Below are 20014 nucleotides of genomic sequence, written 5' to 3' on the forward strand. Positions count from 1 at the left end.
GGAGAGTGGAGATAGACAGGACAGAGAGTGGTGAGGAGATGGAATGTGTTACCTAGTAAACTTGTTGATGCAGAATCACTGGGATCCTTTAAGACCAGGCTTGACAAACTTTTAAAATCAATCAGCTACTAGAAATTGGACAAGCCCTACTGGGCTGAATGATCCTCTCGTTCGATAATTTTGATCTCTTGTTCTCTCCATTTCTGTCATCCTCTCTGTCACTGTCATTCATTAAAAGCTGCTCAGTCTTTGAGGGGACTTTAAGCAACTACTGCCCCAAAACATCTTCTCTCTCCAGCAGGTTGAAGTTTGCCGTACAAGAAGCACAAAGATCCGAATCCCTTTTCTTTGCTTCCAAGGAGTAGGCAGGATTCTGGAGGGGGATAATTCATTGGCTTGGACAGATAGTCCTTTGATTCAAACACATGAAGCTATTGTTACATGTTATCTGTTTGGAGGGCTATGTGAAGCACTGGGACAGTCTTCAAAACTATAAATGTGTGGTGGAGCACGTGATTAACTGCAGAGAAACATTGTTGATATATGATATAAATAGCTTTATTCCCCAAGCACTTGCATATAACAAAAGTCACAGAACTGTGGCTCAAATTGCCCCATTCCACTTGCAGCAGCATGTCAGTCGTGCGTTTCTGCTTCTGTTTTTCAGCTGGTTAAAGTGGCTTTGACACAGTAAGACAAGGGTACTTCATCTTATTTACAATTTAAATAAGAGAACACCAGAGAAGTTTGAGCATCAGACTTAAATAGCTGATCTGCATTTGATGAAGACAATCAGAAACTCTGCACTAATCTGGCCTGACTCGCAACAGGCCACCAAGGGTTTGTGGCAAAGCCTTTGCTTAAATGGAAAATGTTCACAGTGCGTTAATGTCAAGGGGGTTGGATGGGTTCTAAAGCGTGGCAGTTTTAATACTTCCCCCACCATGCTTCCAGAAGCAGCCCAGGAGAATCTGTTTCACAGGTGGCTGATGCAGTAGCACGGTTTCTACCAGCAGGGGTCACTCAGGTGTAATTTATTTTACTGCAGCACATTCACTATTCATCTTGTCTTTAGGAAGAAGCCACCTACTTTAAACTGTTATCAGTGAAGTCAATGAGCCCTATTAAAAAAGTTTCACTGGTTATTTTTATATGATATTTGTGAAACTGTTCTATTATTTATTTATTTATTTATTTATTTATTTCTAAACAGATGACCTATAATTGTTACAGTAGCCTTTGACAGGATTCTTTAGCAACTGTGCATTTAACCCTCTACTGAAGCCTAGTTGTCATAGAAACCTGCAAAGATTCTAGAAGAAAACAAGATGTCTGTCTCCCTCTCCCTTTACCATACCTTGCTGGTTTTTACAATGCTTGCCTATGGTTGACCATGCTTTCCCTGTGCTTTAATATACTGTGCTATGCTTTTATGATGGTAAACTTTAATAAGGCAGCACAGCATTGATCGTGATTGTGACATTGTTTAGCTCAATCGCTGGGTTAAACACATATTTAATGTGCAGAAGTGTTAAAAATAGATGGCATGAATAAAGCAGCGCTGGATTCTCCTTTCTCGTTGTGGCTGTCAGCGTGGTTCATTCATAAAGACACGCGCAAATACCAATGAAAAAAACTGCACATCTTTCTGCTTATCAGTTCACATACATATATTACAGGCCTTGAGACAACCACCTTCGTGCTTTTTTTTTTTTTTTAAATGTTTATGTATTACCAGCTGAAACTGTCCCTGAATAGTGCTGTGACCACACAGCTGGAGTTGGGATTGAAATGCACATTTACCGGGTTCTTAATGGATATCAAGCTGGGATATGAAACTCCAGCAGTTAGTGGTTAGTGGTTTACAGCAGTTAGATTCATTTGATGTCTTTTTAACACTCTTTACAGTAAGCCATTGGGGACTGTTGCTGGAATCTCCAACATGGTTGATGAAAGAAAGAACTTGCAAAATAAAGTTGCTTTTTTGAAGTAGTAACATAAACAAATGCAAACAGTTGTATCAAATGAGATTTCAGCTTGTTTAATATATTAGTATAAAACATTGCGATTCTTAATCATCAATCTATTGACGAAAAGATTACTTTAATCTTCATTACTACTAAACATATTCATGAACATAATACACAAATGCAACAAACTGTTCAAGGATTTGAGATGCTCATTCTAAAGAAAGAAGGAAAGAAGGAAAGCGCAAGACATTTTCCCAATCCAGTGCTCCCGGTGTCCCTTTGGGTTAGAGTTTCCGAAACAGTGCATTTCAATGAAACATTTAACTACAGCTTATAAATTAGTAAGAAATTGTGGCGCGGCTGTGAAAAAGGGCACTTGGCCTGCTAAATTATTAATGCTGCTTTATAAATCCTCTCCACTGCAAATAAAAAACATTTTGGTAGAACCTGGGAGTCTGTTATAGTAAAACACCCAAGCAGCTTCAGAGAAGCAGCAGGCAAGGCTGTGTTCCTTTGTTAGCGGGACTCGAGGGCTGAACAGACTGGGAATTTACAGATGGCTGAACAGAGGGGCCAGATTCAAAGAGAGAAGTACAACGTGTTTCATTCACAGGCTTCCCAAAGACTCAGAGAACTTGTAGTTTAAATTCTTACAGGTTCTTTGACACTTTAGTTAATGTGTTGGGTGTAAACAGTTGAAGTCTGCAAGACCGCGCGGCCTTGTTGCCTAGGTCTAGATTAAGGGGAATTAGAGAGCTTACTATAGGCAGGCCAGATGAGTTCCTTACACAAATATCTCCAAGGCCCCTTCTTTTCAAGTTGTGCTTTTATTATACTGATTACATTTTCCAGCTGATATTCCCGGTAAGGGCTTATACAGATACAAAATATAATCCTTCTGACATAAAATATTTTCTTTATCTAGGCTGTACTGGATGATAAAAATTGATAATTGTTCGAAGTATATGGCAGCCCAGTGATTCATTTTCCTGTATATATGCTGTACACTGTAGAGAATGTAAAGACTCAGAATTTACATATCATGGAGAATCTGTCAGAGAGATTCTCCGTTTACAAGGGGACACCCTCTTGAGACTCAAGGAATCCTGGATCAATCAGGAGATCTAGAGATTTCACAGGCTGGTAAAACCAATGCACGCTATTGACTGAGAAGAAGCAGGCATTGGAAGATAGTGAACCTGTGGCTTGGGATAAGCAGGGTGCTGGGTAACATCTCCTGTTAAAACAGCACAATGTTCTCAGTACTCTATAGCACTCTGTCTCAGTGGAGGCGCTGGAAGAAAAGAAAGACCGGCAGTTTGTTCATCAGATATCTTTTATTGTTGTTTCCGGTGACATCCTCTGATAACAGTATTTGTCTCAATCAGACTAATAAATAAATAAGTTAACAGTGATACATTAGAGAGCAGAGCAGAGGGTATATATAGGACGTAGGCAATAAAGGTCAAACCAAGCATTTAAATAATAAGCCTTGTTATTCATTATTACTAGTTAAAAAAGGAGACGCTTCAGAGCGTATCTGCGTCACTGAGATTCAGCAGGGAGGGGGGCGAGGGGAGGTGGCAAGGGGAGACTTTGTAGTGGTCTTGGTGCTTCAAGCACACAATCGCTCTGCATCGATGATAGGTAGAGCCCAGCACATGCACCTGGTGTTTGTTTAAAGTACACAGGAGTGGTGGAGTCAGGGGGCAGGGTTTGGGCCAGTGGGGGGGGGGGGTCTTCACAGAATGGCTTCTCGGCACAGCACGAGCTCCAGCTCTTTGCGGTACAGCTTCCCTCCATCCGACAGGGCCATGATGGTCTGCCTGTAGCCAGTCAGGTTGTGGATGTCCATGTCCTGCTACAGAACACAGACGGAATATCGGGGAGTATGTCAGACAGGGGCTGCAATACCCTACAATACCCTACAGTACTCTACAATACCCTTCAGTACCCTACAATACCCTTCAGTACCCTACAATACTCTACAATACCCTACAGTACCCTACAGTTCTGGTCATCTATTGAAAGTTAATACACACCCCTGCCAAGGGTATTAGCCAATGAGATGCCAGGAAATAAAAAGCCCATTTTGTAAATGTATATATTCTGTATGATTTCTTCCAACACTAAACCATGAATGTGGTATTTCTGCCTGTGCAGTGTGGTGTTCAGGGCCACGCCATCCTGTTTCTGGAAGTCTGATTTGCAAGCTGCACTGCATGGAGCAGGGCAATGGTAAAGGGCAGGGTTTAAATCTTGACCACTCACTTTCTTGTTCTTCTCATAGAGGTCTTTAAGCAGTGCGTCCAGCTCCTGCTCATCGATGTAGCCGTTGCCATCCTGAACAAACAGAAACAGGGCATGAGGTGACAGCATTCGATTTGAATTGCACACCTTTAGAAAAGAGTACCACAGTAAAAGCATAGCAAAGGGTAATAAAGCACAGGTAAGCACTGTAAAGTCCAGAGAGGTATGGGGAAAGCATATTAAAAAACATGGCAAGCAATGCTAAATGGCTTAAATGCAAAATTACAGTTCAAATGTATCACGGTAAACTTTTGTCAGGCAGTTTGTGGAAATGAATCTGAAGTTTAATGACAGTCCTGTAATAATCTGCAGTAATTAATGTCCGGTTTAGTGCAGATAAATTTTATTCAGCAAACAATGTCTCCATGCATATTAATATTATTCTCCAAATGCATGAGGAGCTTGGGGCAGGGCTTCACTTAGAATTGATTGTTTGGTGCATGCAGAAATCTTTGGTCATCTAAACTCAGAACAAATTGAAATAATAATAATAATAATAATAAAGTAACTTCTGAGGAGCATTTAAATTGAGAGTTTAAATTCTAAATAATTAGTGGCGACAGGGTTTTAAAAAGGTGCCTCCAGCCTCCTGAGAACAGCAGCTTACCAAAGGACCGCAGGCAGAGGAAAAAATAACCCTCAAGGACATAGTCTCATACAGAGGACAGTAACACGATATTGAGGGACACAGCACCTGAGGGTACACTGCGCCTGCTGTGGCAGCCTGTCCTGCTTTTGCATCTTTCTTTAGAGAAAAGGATCATCCGTCTGTCTTTAGAAAGTCAAGGCTAGTCAAAGCCAGAGAAAGCTTACCTTGTCGTAGTATGTGAATATTGCGTTGAACTGTTCTGCATTTAATTTCACTCCCTGTAAAGAGAAACGTGGTGGATTAGTATTTCATTCGCCAAAAGAAACATGTTTGGAAGACAAAAGGAAAACTGATTTCAGTCCATTTTGAATTAGAACAAGACTAGATGCGTTCTTGGCTTAAACAGCAGGCAATTCCATATGTTGAAATATGACATCCACCCAAACAGTATTCATTGAAACACCCTGGTGATTCCAATTACAACAACAGGATTTGATTGATCGCTGCCTATGTTCCCTTGATACTTATAGAACAGCTGATAAACTGTTAACAAAACTAAATGAATGCGTAGAAAAAGATACCCTGGCTTTTCCCTGCAGAAACTGTTGTGAAAGCAAAATGACACCCCCGGTAAAAAGCTGCCAGCCAGGAAGAAGGGCCCCTCGGAGGCTGTCTTCATGGGTTCCCATCTAATTCCCCATTTGGTCAGTCTGATTACTGTCGACACTAGACACTAACTGGAACAATTTCCACATGTGGTTTACTGCACAACTGTAAATGCACTGTATCTAGTTTAGATCACCTTCGGGAATGTCTGGAGGTTGAGAATCCCCAGACAGGGTGTGGTTGATACAAGGTGTATATGTATTAGAGTCCCAAGCCTCTGCAGCTGTCATCTTCCCGAGTCTTTCGTCCGTCACATCCAAACGCAGAGAGCTAGCTTAGTGAAGCAATTTCTTATTGAACCAAGTAAATCCTTACCTGGAATTTGAGAAGGAAGTTTTCCTGGACTGGTAATAACCTGGAAAGATTATAAAAGACAAAATGAAAAAATCCATACAAGTTGGTGTCTCATTACTGTAATTATAGTGTAGTTACTCTTTAACTAAACAAAGCAGCAATGCCATTATTGACAGTACAGCACGACTGTCGAACGTATTGCAGTATTGATTCTGTTTCTAATACTTTAAGCGAATTTATTTTAATATCTAAGTCTGTATTATGCGCCATACAACCTCCCCTCCCCTATTACAAAAGTTCAAAGGAAGGGAAAGATGCACAATTCTAGAAACGCTCCTGAAACAATGAACAGAGAAGACCCACCTGGCCATTTCAGACAGTCCCAGCTTCCCATCTCCATTGGTATCAAACATTTTAAGCTGTTGTTGAAAGAAAGCAAAACAAAAAAAAAAAAGTTAATTTGAGACTGTAGTTCACAACCCAACTTTAGCAAAAACTCAGAGAGCCCCATTTTGGAAAATCATATTTTTTAATACAGTAGCATAAATTAGAAACCACCCACAGCACATACTGTTTCTTGCTAGTTTAATACACCATGATAAATGAATGCTTCAGAATGTACAATGCTTACCTGCTTTCACCATGCTTTATTACACCTTTGAGAGGGTGGTATTTCAGACATTGTATAAATACTGTAGCTGCTCAAGAGCTGCACAGGAGCCGACTGTGTGTGAGCAAAGCCTTCGCTGCCTCACTGTCTCGCACCAAGCAGTTTACAGGTCAAACAGGACAAGAGACATGCTTATGACCTTGAGGACCTGAGGAAGTTGGGCTGTTCCAGCGCTTTCTCTTCAAGACCAAGCCTGTGCTGTATTGGAGATTAGGCATCTGTGCACCTTCAAGCTCAAACACAGCGCTCTACAATAAAGAATGCATGCAGCGAATCCCAAGTTTATACTGATGCACCTTGGAGAAAACAATATATAGTTTTTGGATGATTGAGGCAAGGTCACCTGTGACATGATGCAGGCTAGCGTGACAGACAAAGCTTCGGGCAGCTACTTACTATTGTCTGTGTGTACTCATGCAGCTTCTGATCATCGTAGTGCCTGTTGGCCTTCTTTAACAAGTCTGACAAGAAAGCCTGCAAGAGAGACGTTGCAATTAGAATCTGTCTGGCTGCTGGTCTCCTGTGCTGAGTGTGCTGCAGAGTCTGGCCTGGAGCTGCGATATCTCTGCAGGGCAGTAACACCCTGGGCTCCACGTGGGGGCAGCTTTGTTAAAATGTTAAAAAAAAAAAGATTTAAGTAAGCTTAAGTAAGCCTGACAGACCCACATTTCAATCGGTGTAAGATGTCTTTAGTTTGTGATTGAGTGTTTAAGTTATGGACGAAAACCTGCAACTGTTTCCTGCTGATTCTATAACACTGATCTTTTTCCCTTACGGAAAAATATGAGGGCAACCCTGTTTTGTCCCGTACTAGAGTGATACAGACATCACCACTGCAGACATTCTTTAGATTACAGTGTCAAATGCCAATCTGTCTTACCGTTTGCTGCAGCACTTGGAATGCTCTTGTCAATTGAAGTCATTATTGTCAATTGAAGTCATTGGTACAACTAATTGAGAAGGTTCTGGCTCCAACTAATTACTGGACATTTCCTCTCGAAACATCAAACTTCACTTCTATGTCTAACATTAAAGCCACTTATTTAAAAGTCTCTGGTCACGCGACAAGGCATAGCTTGACCAAGGGCTTCAATTAAAACCAATATCAGCTAGCAAACCCGGTTTTATTTTAGTAGCTTTGCCAGCTTCAAATCATCTACCAGCTTGTACACAAAGGTGATTTGCATGTTAGCAGACAGCCGGGTGGCTGTTTGTTGGATTTGTATATTGTGTCTGGAAGGCTGCTTTGCATGTGTTTGCATCACGGCTCTATCCAGATTAAATAAGCAAATCCAGTGAAGAACGTTTCCTACAGCAGCTGCTGCTACCAATAAGCCATGATTTGTTTAATTTAGCAAGGTCAAGAAATTACACTTGGATCACACTTTCTGTACTAACACCAGTTTAATAGTGTCCTTTTGCTCTTAAATGTCATGTATTTTCAAATTGCATGGTCTCTTTAACCGGGCTCTTTAATTTCAATTAAGTAGGTATTTTCAACACAACTTAGAGGCTGGAAACCCAGCTCTGCATTTCCTGAGATGTTTCTAATATTCCAGACATCTTACCTTGAGTTCATTGGCTTCGATATACCCACTGCGGTCCGTGTCATACCTCCTCCAAGCCTGACCAGAAGAAACAATAAAATAACATTACATTTCTGTTCTCAATAATGAGACAAATGACTGGAGATGGGTGAAGTCTTTCCTCCCCGTCTGAATGTCTCTCTCTCTCTCTCTCTATTCCCCAGTGTTCCTAACTCTTATCATTGAGCTGTCAAGACATCAAAGCTACTCATTAGATGTTACAATTTCACAATGTTTTCAGACAGAAAAGCCATTTAGATCATTTGGCAAGGAATGACAGAAATAGGACGTATCATTCACAGCAGCATAAAATGAAAAATGCACGATGCGTTTTAAAGTAAAGAAAATTTAAAAGTATAAATATACAATAAAAAGAAGAAAAACATTTTACGGTATTTCTGTACTCGAAGTAGAATATCATATCTTAATGGATACCATAAGGTTATTTGCAAATGAACTAGACTTTTTTTTTTTTTTTTTTTTTTTTTTACTTAGTTGAACTCAGAGCTGAAGAAAAACAGACAAAAAAACCTGGAGCTGACCGACCCGTTCCCTAACAGCATCTTCACCCGAGAAACCAGACCTTTATTAGATGTGGGCTTAGGCAATAAAAACTGCTCTTTGGGAATACCAGGCATGCAGAGGTTTATGACAAGTTACAAGTGCACCCACAGATTACTGCGGTATTGCTGGGGGACTTAAAGAGAGGCTCTGTTTATAAACGCAGCGCTATCTCTAGAAAATGCCAGACAACATAAAGTTAACTTCTTTTAGCAGCACAGTGCTTCATGCATTTAGGTCACAGCTGTAGAATCTCACTTCTCTCACAGCATTGTGCGCTTCCATTAACTAGGGCTGGGACACCCAGCTATCTGGTTATTAGAAACAGTGGTAACATTTTAAAATAAAGGCAGGGCTAGAACACAATTCTTTACACATGTATGGCCATTAACAGTACATCAAGAAAATGCAGTTCGAATTCATAAGCGCTACCCCTCCATTCCCAGCTAGTTCAGGGGTTTGGCACCGCACTATTTCTCCATCTGGGAATTAGTGCTGCACTGATTATTATTCGGATGAAGCTCTCCACAGGTGAAGGTCATTGGTGTAATTTGCCATTCTAAGTGAATCAAGTGAAGAAGCAGCTGCTTGGATTGGCGTGAATTGCTTTTCTCCACAGAGTCTAAGAAAAGCAGCAATCATCACAAACCCAAGCAGCTGCTTCTTCTCTTGTTTCACTTGAAATGGTAAATTAGCCCAATCAACAGCAATGCCCCTCAACTGATTGCCAGTGCCCCAGTTCTGTGCAGTGCTCCATCTGAATAATTGAATAATCGGTTGGTAACAGCAGTACTGGGGATAGGTAGAGGCCCTCTAGGGCAATCAGTTTGCATGATGCAAAACCTGCTACCCATGTAACACAGCCCAGTCAGTGGTGAAGCGTATTCAAACAGAATCCCTGTACACAGCCCAGTCAGTGGTGAAGTGTTTTCAATCAGCGTTCCTGTACACAGCCCAGTCAGTGGTGAAGCGTTTTCAATCACTGTTCCTGTACACAGCCCAGTCAGTGGTGAAGCGTATTCAAACAGCATCCCTGTACACAGCCCAGTCAGTGGTGAAGCGTTTTCAAACAGCATCCCTGTACACAGCCCAGTCAGTGGTGAAGCGTATTCAAACAGCATCCCTGTACACAGCCCAGTCAGTGGTGAAGCGTTTTCAAACAGCATCCCTGTACACAGCCCAGTCAGTGGTGAAGCGTTTTCAAACGGCATCCCTGTACACAGCCCAGTCAGTGGTGAAGCGTTTTCAATCAGCGTTCCTGTACACAGCCCAGTCAGTGGTGAAGCGTATTCAAACAGCATCCCTGTACACAGCCCAGTCAGTGGTGAAGCGTTTTCAAACAGCATCCCTGTACACAGCCCAGTCAGTGGTGAAGCGTTTTCAAACAGCGTTCCTGTACACAGCCCAGTCAGTGGTGAAGCGTTTTCAAACAGCATCCCTGTACACAGCCCAGTCAGTGGTGAAGCGTATTCAAACAGCATCCCTGTACACAGCCCAGTCAGTGGTGAAGCGTTTTCAAACAGCATCCCTGTACACAGCCCAGTCAGTGGTGAAGCGTTTTCAAACAGCATCCCTGTACACAGCCCAGTCAGTGGTGAAGCGTTTTCAAACAGCATCCCTGTACACAGCCCAGTCAGTGGTGAAGTGTTTTCAAACAGCGTTCCTGTACACAGCCCAGTCAGTGGTGAAGCGTATTCAAACAGCATTCCTGTACACAGCCCAGTCAGTGGTGAAGCGTTTTCAATCAGCGTTCCTGTACAGTTGGACCGTATTTTCCACCTACCTCCATAAACTCAGAGCTGGAGCTGACAAATTGTCTAAAACACAGCAGGAAGTTCTCCTCTGTGGGTAGAATCTGAGCCAGCTGTGGGGAATAAAAAAAAAAGCAGCAGTCAGAAAATACAGATTCAATTACAACCTGATAAGGGTTTGTTACACCGTCAGCCATAGAGGCAATAGACAGTCCCAATTCACACACACTGCAGAAACACCAGACTACAAGCAAAACCCAGCTTAATAAAATCACAGGATAGCAAGTGAAGCAATTCATTGAACAGCTTCACAGTACATTTGACACAACAGCGTGTAGTATCATTTAATACTCTACAGCTTCACTTTTATAAGGGAAAGACTGTTCAGTATTCTCAGGGAAATAATGTCTTAACAACTTAACTATGTATCGCTTTCACGTTTGTTCTTTGCTGCACCAATAAATGAAGCACCTGTCTTGAGCGCTTGCGTGTTTTCAATTGCAGGCTGCCACAGCGTTTCAATAATACTTATGCTCTGTAGACTTGTATTACATTCTCATTGCACTTTAAATGATGGCTGAGGTCATTATAAATTAATACATTTACAAGGAGACTGGATTGCTGCTGTGTGGGAAGCAATTAGCAGCTCAAAGCAAGCCAGCGAGAGATTGAAACACTGCTTTCTGGGGACCCTCGACATGCTGCCCTGTGCGGGGGATCTGTGGCTCTGACAGCGGCCATGTGATGAGAAGTGCAGGTCCTGCTTGCTTTGCACGGCTTCCGTTTCCTAATGATCTCACAGGGATTGGGATGGGGGGAGCGCGTTGCCTGATTGCCCACACAGACACATTCTTTAGAATTAAAGCAAAGATACATGCCCAGTTGTTTTGCGAACCTGACAATAACAGCACTTCAAGTTTTAGAAATAGACCCTGTTGTATTGAGCTATGGATATTAAAATATTGTAGAGCTACTGTCTGAATACTGTATAGAACTACTGTCTGAATACTGATACTGCATTTGATATATATATATATATATATACACACACATTGTATACATATACTGTAATTGCTGTATTGTTATTTTATTGAGTATGGGCACAAAGTGAATAAGCTAACCTGAACTGGACTAAGCTACAGTATTGGTATTTAACAAAGACCGGGGCCTACCTCTGACAGTTCAATTCTCCCGTCAGCATTCTTGTCGAATTTCTGCATGAACTCTTTCATTTTTTCTGAAACATCGGAGCTTGGGCCTCCCTGTCCGAAAAAAGAAAGATAATCACAATTGTAAAGTCAATTTCTCAAAAGAAAGTAAACAAACAAAACAAAAAAGTTTCCACAACATGACGATTTACACGGGCCAGAAAAATCACGCAACACCAGACTTACAAGCAAGTGAAACGTGAGGATTGCTAATTAACGAGGATGGCAGTAGACTGCAGTTAACTAGACTGACACACTAAAACAATTATTCACATCTTCTTGCAGCACCCACGTTTCTTTTTAATTTGCTCAATGAATTGTTTCTGTGGGTTGATCCATTCCAGCAGCAGCCCTCTCAAACACGACTGTGTTTCTCCTAGAAGAGTCCTGTGACTTGAGTGGCTATTTGGGAATTAAATAAGTCACTGTTTGTCCAAATCTAAGGTTAATTGTCCCACAGGGTTTCCAAAACCATCTTCTAGTTGGGTGTATAAAAAATCTATTGTCTTTCTTTTTTTTCTGATCAAATACTGGTACGTTGTCCTCTAAAAATACCAATATTTTTATATATATATCTATATACGTCATTCATATCCTCTAATAGTCCTTCTTTTTCCGAAAGTTTCACAAATATATATATTATATATATATATATATAATATATATATATATATATATTATCTATATATTATATATATATATATTATCATACAAATGCACAGCACAACCTTTACTGCTTGGCACAGCAGCAGTGAGCAGCTTGCACACGTCAATATTGCCTTACCACTCCTGCTCCTCTCCTCGCCTTCTCCAACTCTGTGAAAAAGCTCTCCAGCTCTTTCCCTTCGATGTACCCATTGCCTGAAACACAGGGAACCAGGGAACTTAAATCACTGTCTGGGGAATCTTTAAGAAGGCTAGAAGTCATAAGATGATCCCTTTTGAGCTTTGAACCAATCTGACTAATTAACTCCAAGTTCATATTATATACTGTATAAAATATGTGCATAACAAGCTGGTGAATTACATGAGCCACAAGAAGGAAACATAATGTTGCTGCAGTATAAAATCTAATTTAAGAGCCGTTGTTTTGTTCTTGCATGGGGCTTTTATCGAAGGTCTCGGTCTGGCCTCGCGCAGCTCTCTCCAGCGCTGCCGTTGTGACTGCTGACTGTCTGCCTGTTAATGACACCGCAGCAGGCTCACTGCCAACCAGGGACCTGCTTGGGAAGAACAATAACCTTTTAAATGCCAGCTAAGATCACATATTGTGGGGTTGTGGGGGTCGGATTCACAGAGCCTGCAGGATGACGACACCCCTGGATTTTTTGAAAAGCATTTCATCAGTATCATAAATTTCATAAACTGTTTCCTGCATTGTTTGAGATTATATATATATATATATATTTCCTTTTATGATTGACAGTTTGAAGTGGCAGAGTTTCTGGTCTGGTTTGCTTGTCTAACCCCCAGGTGGGTATTTTGCACACAAGCTTGGTTTGAGGTGTATTTGATGCGCAGTCTTGCAATGTGCGCGAGTTGCTTCTGTGTGTATAAAGAGGGAATGCTTGTGGTATCTCTCCGGAACTGTGGTCAGGAAGCTGTAGATCCCTGACCACTCTGAATCTTACTGAAGGAAGGCTGTCATCTCCCACAAAGTGAGCAAGACAACCCGGCCTCCGCGCTCCACACAGGCATGTAACATGCTTTAGCATCAGTATGCTTTTAGACTGTTTGACAACACGCTGATGTTGTTTTACCAACATGTTATCACTTCTTCCGGCACTAATTGCAACATCCTAACACTGGGGTAAAATGCTGATTTAAGGTTTAGGTTTAAGATTAGGGTTACGGGGTATAATGGTGCTTTACCTCACAGTTCAGCATTTACAATAGAGGATTCAATTAAAATCCCAGTACATAATCTGCAATCTATCAGTCTACACTCTACCAGGAGGGTTAATGCACAAGCTTCCTCTAATTGGTGTAGGTTTTCTGCAGATGTTTTTGAAGTCCTTTTATTTGAAGAGACAAAAGGGAAATCTCCTGGTGACAGACAGTTCCTGCTGTTTGAAAATGGCGTGTTCATTAATTCTCTTAAAAAAAAGAAACCCTCAATATCTCAGTATCAAAAAACAAAATGGCTCTGTGGTGTAAACTTTTTTCCTTGGGATCTCTACTGGTTTCATTCCAGTGGTGGGCTGAACTCCCAGTTTCCTGAGACTTGGGTGGGGTTGATGGTGTTAGTAAGACAGTTGTGTCCTGACGGAATTCCCTTACCGGTTGTTTTAGGTGTGTCATTTGCTTTTGGGAAAATGCAAAATAACCTTCACTTTAGAGTAAGCACAGTAAATCTTTATATGAGGAAGTTGCCTAATCATGCCATTGTCCAGTGTAAGACAGGACACAATGTACAGTATACACGCTCCTTGTCAGTACAAGGGTGAAATCATCCATTTACAGCAAAGAAATCCTGGGAATGGTCTCCTCTTGCTTGCTGTTCCGCGTTACCACACAGGAGGTACTAGTAGCCTCTCTGCACCTTCTCTCCAGCTGGGACCACCAGCAATCCCTCCCACGTTTGTACAGTATTTGCAAGCTAATCAGAGAGATTAATGGCCATCTGGGAGAGAAAGGGTTCTGCTATCACTCTGTGCAAAACTCTCTAAGCAAATACTCTGGAGGGAGACCTTGGTGGAGGGGGACGCAGTGAGACACCTGTAACCGCAGCTCCTCTGAGGCAGATCTAGTTGTTGTTTGAATCGGTAGCTCAGGACAGGAGGAGGCTGAGTCTGACTAATGCTCCAGGTTGCATGGGGTAACTTGAACTTACTGAGGTCCTGTCTTCTTCTGTGGATATTGCCCATGGTGGTCATTCTACAGAGAAAGTGTAGGGCTGTCCCTGGTCCAGTCCTAGTACAGGCCATTCAAATGTTACCATGGTTCATGTCTCGTTAACCTGGCTACTTCTGACACTCCCACCCTGAGTAACTGTGGGCTCTAGAAACGAGATCTCAATGGATACAGCAGACATATTTTCAAATGCACTTCCAGCATCTCAGGTGACGATGGCAGCAGCGGTAAGTCTCTAAGCGGGGCACCGATCCTTCTCCTGGGCTCTTGATGTAAATTAATCCTCAACTTTTCAGCCACGGAATGTGTTCGGGACTTAAGCACAGTAATTGCTTTTCTCCCACATGTCAGACACTAAGCCGTGAAAGAGAAAAATAATTAATTTGTGTCTTCAGTAGGTGCTTTGTGATACTCCGAGATAAAGACCACGCTGCACCAGCTGTTCCTGTAAAAAACAGAGCCGTGTCTGTCTTTCACAGAGACTTCAGCACTGCCCTATATGCATCGATATCAGGGCTGGCCAATTAAATGAGATATTTAAGCCAGCAAATTGAATTCAGAAAGCTCAGTAACAGTCTTAACATGGTGCAGTGCCAGCAACCTCAGTGCTGCACAATGAGAACCAGAGAACATTATCATAGGGTAAGAACCTTTTAACACCAGTAGTTATGAGTTTACTGGAAAACAAACATGAATGGGGTGAATTACAAACTACTGTACAGCTCTGATTTGTTTTTATTTGCCAGTAAACAAATTCAGATTTCCCTCCAGCACTTGTTATTCAAAACGCTGTCCGTGTCGGCTGCTTCTTTCTATCATGGATCTGAAGTTAAACAAATTATTATGCAAAGGGGTAGCAGATGAGAAATTATCAGTGGCCTTCTGGTCTCTGAAAGCAGAATGCTACTAAGTGGGCTACTGCACAGGACAAAAAAAAGAACAAAACAGAATCGCAAAGGTAACAAATTCTCATGAAAACTCTGCACTGGGAGCGCAGACCCACCCAATCGTACTGTACTGAGTTGGTACGACGTACTGGGATGTCAGATCCAACTGACAGTTAAAGAGAACCCAAGGCTGTATATCTAAATGGCATTAATGGATTAACGCAAGGAACCATCTCAGTGTTACTTCAAGTGTGAACCTGACCTGCTGCTTCCCCATGGTCTACAGATTCTTATACAAATGCAACATGCATGTCAAGCTTTCATTGCACTATAACTGGGTTTAAAACACCCTACTGTATAAGGAGGGATCTCCTACTGCATATCTCCTTCAGAGCCCGAGGTCACAGATGGATTAGAACTGAATAGGACTTCCCTTCACTATATATTTGACATGCACAATTACCAAAATAAAGCAATACAATATATAGCTTCTGCTGCCCTAATGAATTTGTTCCATACAATAAGGTTTACCTGTTGCTTCTCTTTATTGCCTTTCAAAACTGGATTAACCCAAGTCATTGAGATACAGTCTGATACAATATTTAATTTGCACAGATCTCAATATGACCAGAGATCACAGCGGGCAGGCCAGGTCAAGCATGCACATTTTTAATAACTTAATATTATGCACTGAACCTGCAAAGCAGGATCGTATCCCTGGGATAACGCCCCTGGAATCTAAAGCGCTTGGTTCCTGTTCGCTGGGGCAGATACCTTGTTGCATGTGGGGCTTATATGAGACACATTGTGCCCATGTGATGTCACAAGACAATATAGCCACAAGTAACCGTGATCAGTGGGGATGCTGGATCTTAATAACCTGCACGTTAACAACTCTTAAAGCTTGTATTGTTAATATAATAGGTGTTTGCAGTAAAACAGAGAGGATCCCCTCATTGTGATATATTTACAACCCCGCTGTTGTGTTCATTTTGATCCTGATGATGTTAAATTAATTAGGCAGCTCCGCAGAGAGGCTTGTCCAGGTGTATTCCTGAGAGCAGCTGCAGGGGGAGGGAGTGCAGGTGTTCTTCAGTAAGTGGGGGGGGGGGACCTGCACCATTGCACCAGGGCTGGCTCGAGGATCTATATGTTACTATTTTATTTCACTGAAAATAACCTACTAAATTATTTAGTTACCTTGAATGCTCTGTTAAAACATCAGTTTTTTTTTGTTTTTTTTTGTTCTGCAATAAATAACCAAGTCATGCAAAGAAAGCCAAATATAAACTAAAACAGTTCCTTTAATGAAGCTGTTAATTTTTAGGCATCCCCTGTTACTGTGCAACGAAGCACAGCAAACAGCACTGATTCATCCCGTACTGGGGCTCAATGTTGTTACTAGGCTTCTTTGTAACAGTTTAACCACGCAGAGGGTGCAAACTTGCAAATGCGTTGTTGAAATATGTAAAGAATTAAAAGTATTCAAGGTCAGCGCTGTGGGCTCAGATTCCCACAGTCTCGCAGAGTGCCTCAATCGAAAGTGCCTGTGCAGACCGCCTTGCCAGATGGCTGGTTCAGATTCAGAAGGTGGAAATTGCAGATCATCTTATTACAAAAGCCTCAGGAGTTCACACAATAGCAAGCACTGGGAGCTGGCCCTGATGCTACCCTGAATTCCTTTATATCTTCATAGGTGTGTCCACAATATTGAGGTCACTACACTATCCTCCCACCAGGTGGTGCTGTCTGCTAAACAAATAGACCCATCAGAATCAGAGGTAAAGACTAGCACAGTAAAGTGACCTCAGCCACCATATACACACAGCTGTGGCAAATCTGCTTCTTATTACCTCATTAGAAATGAGTGTCTCTGGATCATTGGAAAACAAACACAGGAACAGCAGCCCCTTAGCCACGATAGCAAGCAAGCTGTTGCTGAGCGGATCTGAAGGACTTCCAATGGACATGTGTTTGACAAAGAAGATTTACAACAGACTGAACAAAAACAACACACACTGCACAGTGCATTTAACATCTCTTTACTCTGATTCCTCATTAGCGCAATAAGGGATTACAGCGCCACGCCGGTGCTTAAGGAAGGGACAGTACAAAGTCTTAAATGGTTTCTTATCTGTTTTCAGATTGCGCTAATGATGCTTTTATAAACTAACCCATTGCTCTCTGGAACTCTCCCAGCTTTAGAGAGGTCATCTCTCACTATAGCTGGCTTCAAATCAGTTCAAGAATTGCTTGTTCTCTCTTGCTGTCAATGCTCTCCAAGCCTGGTATCTGTTATTAGCTGTGGTCTAAGTTGCTATTTCAGGTTTTTCACTCCATCTTATCTGTGTGATTCTGTTTGACACACACATCCTCAATGTTTAGAATTCCCATCCTAGCTGTATTTAATGTATTATGCCTGTATTTAATGTATTTGCATTGTTTGTTACTGTTTGTATTTAATGTGCTATGCCCTGTATTTCACTGTATTTAATGTATTATGCATTAATCCTCACTGTCTTGTAAAGCGCTTTGTGATGGTCCGCTATGAAAGGCGCTATATAAAATAAATATTGATTGATATTGATTGTGAATTATTCGATTTTGCTATTTTTAAATGTATCTATAACGTCTTAGTATCAACCAAATTGAGTTTAATAAACCAGATGGCGCAAGTTGTTGGAGGCAGGTAAGTATGGCCAAGGCGTTTCATTAATAAAGACAGAAAGTGAAATAAAACAATGGCCTATATGAATGAAATCAATCAAATACAGTAATACAATAGCACAGTATTGGCCTTTTTAATTTATATTGTGCGACATTTTATATTGTCTGAAAGAAAAACACAAAACAGACCGCAAATAAGACAGCTACACCGTGAGGCAACGAACGCAGCTCACTCCTCAGAAACTCGAAATAAAACGCACCGAGTTGAATACCCAAACCAGCCGATTACTGAACGTGCCAAAACTTCAGTTTTATTTTAATCGCGTGTAACTATTTCATCTTTTAAAAACGAGGATCCAAACATACAGCCATATCATCATAGTGTAACCCTGCCTATTTTAAAACGCGTTTTCTATACCCGTGTGTATAGTAAACGGGTAAATAACACTGCACCGTGCTGAAGGTGCATTTACTACAGGCGGGTGATTGTCCTTTGTAAATTACATTTAGCGCTACCGCTATCCTACTTCAGAGAGGACTACAGTATTTCATAACGAATTCATATCAAACTCATTGGAAGTAAAGTGAAGTTACAGATCATTCAAATTGGTCACACAAGTCCATGAGATTTTAACATGAATTCAATATGGGAATTGTGTTGTAGTTAGACTGACTTTATCCAACGGGCTTACTTCATTGCATTGCACGAACTTACACAGCCTATGGCAATGGGAGTTTATAAAACACGTCACGTCAAACGTTTTATGAAATAAATTAATTAAAAAAAGAAAAAAAAAAAAAAAAAAAAAAAAAAAAAAACAAAGAAACCTTTCTTTTATTGAAGTCTACCGTTTGTATTTTTGTTTCGCCTCATTCAATTAAAAGAAAACACGGAAAAAATGTAATTAAATGCATTTAGTAGATTAACTAGAGAATAAACAAACAAATAAACAAAATAAATAAGCCTGAACTTTTCTTTATTTCTATTTTATACCCATATATCCAAAAAAATAAAGACATACTTAGCTATACATATAAATTCAAACTTCAAACCGTAGCAAACTTGTTATTAGCAATTTAATATAAGAAAAAAAACAAAACACGAATAAAGTTTTTTTTTCCTTTAAAGTGTGTCATTTAACAGAACAATACTGACCGTCGGAGTCAAAGTGCTTCCAAATATCCAGGAACTGCGAGGATGTGAGTTCTGCCAGGTGTAGAAAAGGAGGCTGTTTGTTGGCCATGCTCTTGCAGACAGCTAGAAATCCCGCACGACGTTTACAGCAAAGAGCGCTTCAGCACTATCACCAAATCACTCCCTGACGGAGCTTTTAAACCCCGCGGAGCCAGCGGTCCCGGAATGATCCTCTAGAAGGCGCTGCGCTCCAATTTCAGAATCGTTCAAACCTACACAGGCAGCCTATATTATTTACTATGCACTGTGGACTTGCTACCTTTAGTTTCTGTCTGCAGTAGTGTGTTCCCCATGTAATCAGAGATTTAAAATACACTGTCTAAATATGCACACCCCATTCACTCACATGCAGTATTTCTACCCTTGAATGTTAAAATACAGTCGTGTATGTAGGGCTGTGTATGGGTGTGTTTACTACCGCCACACTGATAGAAGAAAAAAAAAAAAAAAACTAAAACTTGTTTTTCTAAAATTGCATAGGTATTGGAATCAAAGAAATAATCTTTTAATGTGTGTTTCAGCTTGAAGAGCAGCTGTGCATTGCTGATTAATCGTGCTGACAACAAAATCATATTCAATCAAGTACATGAAAGCGTGCTGAATTGCACCCAGTTTAGGGAATGCTTCAGGGATCTTCTGTTAGATGTTGCTGTTGTTGGTTGTTGCAGCCTCTGCCCATGTTGCAAGCTGTGATTCCTTTGTGTTGGTTGTGGGTGGTGTGTATAGGTGCGTGCATGAAGGGGTGCACTCTAAAAACAAGCTTTTTCAACTCAAGAGTCTATTCTGGCTAAACAAAATAAAAAAAAT

General features: G+C 41.1%; 1 protein-coding gene across 2 annotated transcripts; it reads right to left on the bottom strand.

Moving 5' to 3' along the window:
* Nucleotides 1–3208: 3208 nt before the first annotated feature.
* LOC121325254 (calretinin-like) lies at nucleotides 3209–19300 on the bottom strand. Of its 2 annotated transcripts, none has more exons than XM_041267658.1 (11): nucleotides 19169–19300; nucleotides 12390–12466; nucleotides 11570–11659; nucleotides 10430–10510; nucleotides 8068–8124; nucleotides 6896–6973; nucleotides 6193–6248; nucleotides 5851–5890; nucleotides 5094–5147; nucleotides 4242–4313; nucleotides 3209–3828 (listed from the first exon to the last, which is right to left on the bottom strand). In XM_041267658.1, the coding sequence occupies exons 1-11, from the start codon at nucleotides 19254–19256 to the stop codon at nucleotides 3712–3714; spliced, it is 810 nt and encodes a 269-aa protein (XP_041123592.1). In that variant the 5' UTR covers nucleotides 19257–19300; the 3' UTR covers nucleotides 3209–3711. The 2 variants fall into 2 exon arrangements, with proteins under 2 accessions (XP_041123592.1, XP_041123591.1); XM_041267657.1 differs by having other exon boundaries at nucleotides 3215–3831.
* Between the last annotated feature and the right edge of the window lie 714 nt (nucleotides 19301–20014).

The sequence above is a fragment of the Polyodon spathula genome, chromosome 13 (genome assembly GCF_017654505.1).
Source record: "Polyodon spathula isolate WHYD16114869_AA chromosome 13, ASM1765450v1, whole genome shotgun sequence".
NCBI lineage: Eukaryota > Metazoa > Chordata > Actinopteri > Acipenseriformes > Polyodontidae > Polyodon > Polyodon spathula.